Source organism: Rhea pennata, chromosome 22, assembly GCF_028389875.1.
Source record: "Rhea pennata isolate bPtePen1 chromosome 22, bPtePen1.pri, whole genome shotgun sequence".
Taxonomy (NCBI): Eukaryota; Metazoa; Chordata; class Aves; order Rheiformes; family Rheidae; genus Rhea; species Rhea pennata.
The window spans coordinates 1,339,172-1,344,767 of NC_084684.1; the positions used below are offsets into that span (position 1 = coordinate 1,339,172).

The window sequence follows — 5,596 nt, forward strand, 5'->3', positions numbered from 1 at the left end:
AGGACAGCCCCCAGCGGCCGCTGAGAAACTCCTGTAAATCACAGTGGCCGCTGGATCAGCTCCAAAATTCAGCCAAGGCCCAGGAGGCCTTTGAGCATCCCACGCTAAGGAGATGCGAGTGCGTCCCGTGTCCCCTTCACGCGTTGCTGGCTCTGGCGGTGGGGAGAACTTGCATGTCAGGGCAGGTGACTCACCTCGCTGAGGCCAGCAGGCTGTCCTCATACCAAGCTTAACTCCAAGAGGACAGTACCACCCCTGTTGCCACCACCCTCCATCTTCTGCAACACCCTCAGCTTCATGCATCAGCTCTACTCCATCACCTCTTGTGGCTTAGCTGAGTCAAGCAGTGCTCCAGGATGCTCAGCACGGCCTCAAGCAAATGGAAGTGATGGTGACAGAAGATACCTAACACAGGGTTCAGTTTAACCATCTGCCACTTGCAATGCTCCGGAGTCAGCTCGTCCAACGAGAGCAGGCATCACGCAGGTCCCCAGCCAGCGAGAGCAGACACATCCCTGCCGGCACTGGAGGATACCACGGGGCTCTGGCTTCAACAATAAATAAAGCAAGCAAACAAGGGGAAAAAAATAAAATAACCCAACAATCGCTTTTTTGAAACTTTAAATATTTTTTTTCTTTAAAATCTGTTTTCCTCTGGGGCTCTGTCTCTGAAAAGAGCTGCCCTCTCCCTGCAGTGTCTGGGTCACTTCCTCCAGTCCTGACCACGGGGTGAGGGAGAAGCAGAGTCAGTTAGAGAGGGGGGACGGACGGCTGCTCCCCTCTGTGCATCACCGGCACGTATGGATTTCCACCACCCGATGGCAGGGTTTGCACTTCACGGAGCAGCACCAGTGAAACTTGCAGCTGCACCTTTCCACCACCTCCACCTCGTCCGTATGAAAGCCCCTGCCACAGCACATGAGCTCGCAGCCATCAATGGCCTTGGAGGTCTTGTTGCACTGCCGGCCACTGGTGCCCAGCACCCCATTCTTGAGGTCGTGGTCACAGAAGTCAGGACTGGAGTCCAGGTAGACGAGGTCCTCGTCCGTGTGCGGTTTGAACTGGGAGTTTTTCGGCACCAGCACCTTGGTGGAGCCGATTTCGCTCTGCTCGACCTCTGTGGCGCCATCAAATTTCTCCTTCAGCACGTTGCCCACTTTGCGGAAGGGGGGCATGGCTTTCCAGCACGTCTTGAACTCGCACGAGCCCGACACGCCATGACACTTGCACTCCACCCGCATGTTGTTCAGGATCGCCTGGAGGAGCACACACAAGAAATGAGACAGGATGGTCAGCTCGGGATGGACACAGCCCTCCAGTGAAGCCAGAGAGTGAAAAGGACATGACATAAGAGATCCAGAGTAGACGTGCAGCAACCGATGCCAGCGCGTGGGAGCTGATGGCATTAAGAGAAGACCGAAGGACTTGACTGGTGGCTGAAGACCCCAAGCAGATCCCACCGCGATTACCTTCCTCCCCGCCTCGTTGTTATGGAGGTTCATTAATGCTCTGTTGGAAGAGGCCCCTTTGCTCCTCTCCCGGACGTCGACGAAGGACTGTGAGAAGGCCACGCCGTAGGCGATGTTATCAGAGCAGCCCGACCACTGGAAGCCTAAGGCAGAGGGCATGGATGAGGCACGTGAAACCAGCCTGCTTTCCTCTTCCTCTCCAGCCCTGCTCCTGCTAGAGTAGAGCTAATCTGCCCCTGCTTCTGCCTTGCTACCCAGCTGCCCACACTAGCCCCTAAATTGGAGATATACTGGGGAGTGTGTCCCTGGTCAGGGGAGCAGTGTGTGCATTGAGCTGCTGAGGAAGAGGTTAGGAAAAGAAAAGAGACATTAGAGCCTCTAGAAATGGCAAGCAAGTGTCCCCGGGGTGGCAACGAGAGGCAATGTGGGGCAACACGTTTTGTCTGCCGCGTAAGCGAAGCTCCTACACGCCCTTTGAAGGGACCTCTGTGGACAAGCAGGAGGCTTTTTTTTTTCTCCACTCTTTTTCTCCTTGCTCTAGCAGATGGCAAGAACTGAAGGGACGAGCATTTCCGTGCAGGGCCATTCGGCATCCGCGCGTGGCCCCCCTCGCCTTTGCGCGCTCACCCTGCGGGCTGCCCCCTTGCACTGTGCGGTCACATCCACACTTGTCCAGCTCGCCGCTGCTGCAGGCTCGGGTCACTGCGAAGGCCACCCCCGCCGAAGAGATGGCGTAGACGAACGCTGCCTCCCGTGTCCCTGCAACAACACAAACGGTGGTGAGAAACCCGGCTGGAGGTCTGAGGCACATGAGAGGGCTTTCTGGAGGACGTGCACCCTGGTTGACGAAGACCCTTGGTGGGCCGTTGATACTCTGAGCGTGCCTTGCCTCTGCTCCCCTTCTGTCCCAACACTGGTGTTGCACATAACCCCCCTTGAGAGGCTGGCACAAAAAAAAACCCATTTTGCAGCAAAAACAGGCAACACAGAACTAGCAAGTCAAGCTGTTCTTTTTCTCACTCCAGACACAGGGCTGAGAGCCTCTTCTTCCCAAGACCTGTGCAGGAGACCCTTCCTCCCTGCTCCCAAGCACGCTCCTTTCAGTAAGTGCCAAGCCTGGACCAGGCTCTGCAGAGCTGCTGGAATATCACCCCGCAGCAGTGAGAGCTGGGAAGGAGCTGGGAATTGCCCTGCTGGGTTAAAACGTGAATGCGATGGGCATAACCGGTGCTCTCCCAGGCTTTTAAGGAGAGACAACTTTGCCTGGTGCTTGCAGGGCACCTCTGAATTGTCCATGAAATCCCTCCCTCCAGCCAAAACAGTCCTTCTTCCTTGGCTGCTTTCCGTATTGAGGAACATCCCCTGCAGCTGCAGATACTTGTCATCCTCTCTTGCAGGGTCTTGTAGCTCCTGGCACCTCCAAAACTGCCTTGCAATACTCCCTTTTAGCTCCCTTTTGGCATGGTTCACATGAGCTCGTCTGAGAAGCGAAGGCTGCCGGGGGAGACCTCTGCGTGCAAGCCTGCAGGGTGGTGCGGCGCGGGATCGTGGTCATCAGCACTTGGACTATCTGGATCTCTGCAGGCCGCGGAGGGCGGCTGAGGACACAGCGCCTCTGTCTCCAAGCAAGGAGGGCCGGCATTCGAGGTAGTCCCCTGTGAGGGCTGTTTTGCGTTCGGGGTAGGGGGATAGCTAGCGAGCAGATGTTGCCCCTTGCTCGCTGGTCAGACAGAGGGCAGCTACTTTGGTGGTCGCAGCGCAGACTTTGGTGGCCAAGCTGTAATCTGGCCTGGGCGGCAGCGGCTGGGGAGGACCGAGCCAGCGTGGGGACTGAACCGCCTCCAAGTTAATCGAGGTTAATAGTAGGATCGTGTTGGTCGGTTTGTGCTGTGGCTGCCTAAAAAGAGACGACTTTTAGTTTCTGGTATTTCTGGTATTTCCAGTCCTGAACCTTTGCAAGAAGAGATCTTCACCCCTGTGTCGAGGGGAGAAAAGTCAAATAAGGAGCTAGGGAAGGTTTGGACCTATGGGTCCTGGGATAGGAAGGGAGAGAGCCCACCAGAGCTTGAAACAGCACCTGAGGGGAGGCAAGGGTTGTTTTAGGTCTCCAGGGGTTGAGGAGAGTGGTCTTCCCCTGTAGATCCCCACCCCGAGGCTTGTAGAGCTCTCCCCATGCCATCGTCCCAAGGCGTCCCCAGGTCCTTGCTCCCTCTCTTCTTGCTTCGCCGCCCCCCTCACTTGGTTCGGTCATAGCCCCGTGCCTCCGGCGCGCTGGACGTCCGCATGCGGCTGGGATTGAGGGGGCCGGGGGTTGTCCTGGCCATAAATCCTTCCCGAAGGCTTGGCGGCTGGAGATGCTGTCCTTGGAGGGCCGGTGTGTTTTTACTCGGATCGGGCGGCAGAGGGCTGTCCTCCCAAGGTCTCGTCTACAGCTCGCTCCGCTGCAGCGTTCATGGTCCGGCAGCGCTTACGGTTCCTGCGCTGCCTGGAGAAGAGACTGAATAAATCCCGTGTCTCACTGCAGCTGCAGCCTCGAGAGGGGAAACTCCTTGGGATGGAGATCAGGCCACGGAGAGACTCGAGTCTTTAGGGTCCTACTTGAACTCGGCACGTCCTTGTAAAAAGTCCAGGCTGGGCACCCCCATGCTGGTCCCTTTTTGGTGCCTGCATGTGATGGGCACCCATGGGACATGAAAGAGGGTCAGGAAAGGAAGCACTTGGTGGCTGAGGAATGGCGAGAGCCTGCATACGCTGCCCACCGTGCAGCCGAAACGGCCGCCAAGGCTGCTCAGCCCAGCCATTCACCAGCAGCCCTGCTGGGAGCCGACATCGGGGTGCAGTCAAATAAAACCTGCCATTCCCGCTCCCTGCCGCCCAATACCTTTCCGACGCGTGGCTGGTCAGCTCACCTTGCGTCACGACCTTTCCGAAGACGGGCAGCGTGTCCAGCGTGGAGCAGTTCCAGCGGCGGTTGCGGAACTGGTACTGGCACTCCTCGATGGCCAGCTGGGCGCCGCGCCGCACCGAGTCCATCACCTCCAGGTTCCTCTTGCACATCTGCACCTGGCGCTGGATCAAGCCCTTCAGCTTCTCGCAGGTCTCCTCCTCAGAGATGCTCCCCACTGAAGACAGCTTCGCCAGGTACCTGCCGCGACAGCCGGAGCGACTGGTTGGGAGCTAGCGGGTTTGGGGAGCACAAACCTGGGTTTGGCGGGATGCCCTGCGTGGCACGAACCAAGGAAACCCAACCTCTCCTCCCCACCTTGAACATGCCACTGCAACGGCTCCGTGGGGCGCGTTTTTGGCTGGCGGAGAGCGAGCCTGAGCTGAACAACCATCCCTCTGCAGCCCGGCTCCCCTTTGCCTCTACTGCCTGCAAGGGGGATATTTTCGTCAGTGTCTGAATGTGCCCGGTCAGGACTCCTGAGTACCGGCACATCCAAGTGCTACTAGGAAAAGCCAGAGGTCTCTGAAGTCAGCCAAAACAAGCAGGACAAGCACTCGGCTGCCAGCTCCAGCTGCCACACTGCTCCCGCAGCGTGGCTGTGTGCTCATCACCGACAAACATCTCCCTCAAAACCACTTCCCTCCCGGAGCCTGCTTTTAGCTCCCCCAGCCCCCATCGCGCGAGGACGGCCTCCGGGAGCTGCCAGGTTTCCCGTCACTTGGGATTCGAGCAGGGCTTGAAGTGGGGAGGATGGAGTCAGGAGCCTGCCGTGGGCAAAACCACCCGCGCCAGGCATCTCCTCCACCAGGCCTCCTCGCAATCGCAGCCGCCAGGTTATTTGCCGAACTGGAAAATGCCCTTCCTGAGCAGAGGTGGCCCCATCTTCGGTGGAAGCACCCTGCAAGCTCTCAGGCATCTCCCAGTCCCTCTCAAAGCACGCAGACATGATGGTTGATCCCGGGATCTTGGCCTTAGCACCTGGAGAGTCATCACCACCTTCCCCAGTGCACCCCGAGGAGAGTCTGCTCCCAGTCCCTGCCTGGGCCAAGCCTGCATGGCCCAGTAGCCTGACCCAGTGCTCCGCGGATGTGCGCTCGCCCTTTTCCCAGGCAGACCCTCCTGCCCCAGCCTCTTACAACCAGAGGGATTTTAAGGCAGACCCACACGATTCGTTCAGGCC

General features: G+C 58.2%; 1 protein-coding gene across 1 annotated transcript; it reads right to left on the reverse strand.

Annotated features, from left to right (window-relative positions):
* Positions 1 to 641: 641 nt before the first annotated feature.
* Positions 642 to 4,610, reverse strand: WNT4 (Wnt family member 4). The gene is made up of 4 exons (XM_062593406.1): positions 4,379 to 4,610; positions 2,097 to 2,228; positions 1,470 to 1,612; positions 642 to 1,256 (listed from the first exon to the last, which is right to left on the reverse strand). The coding sequence occupies exons 1-4, from the start codon at positions 4,524 to 4,526 to the stop codon at positions 789 to 791; spliced, it is 891 nt and encodes a 296-aa protein (XP_062449390.1). The 5' UTR covers positions 4,527 to 4,610; the 3' UTR covers positions 642 to 788.
* Between the last annotated feature and the right edge of the window lie 986 nt (positions 4,611 to 5,596).

Bases quoted from the DNA above. Each gene is read 5' to 3' on its own strand.
- WNT4 (XM_062593406.1), bottom strand. From the start codon at position 4,526: ATGTGCAAGAGGAACCTGGAGGTGATGGACTCGGTGCGGCGCGGCGCC. The intron at 2,229-4,378 runs GTGAGCTGACCA...GTGTTGTTGCAG, and splicing joins CGGAAAGGTCGTGACGCAAG to GGACACGGGAGGCAGCGTTC. The intron at 1,613-2,096 runs GTGAGCGCGCAA...CCTCTGCCTTAG, and splicing joins GCAAGGGGGCAGCCCGCAGG to GCTTCCAGTGGTCGGGCTGC.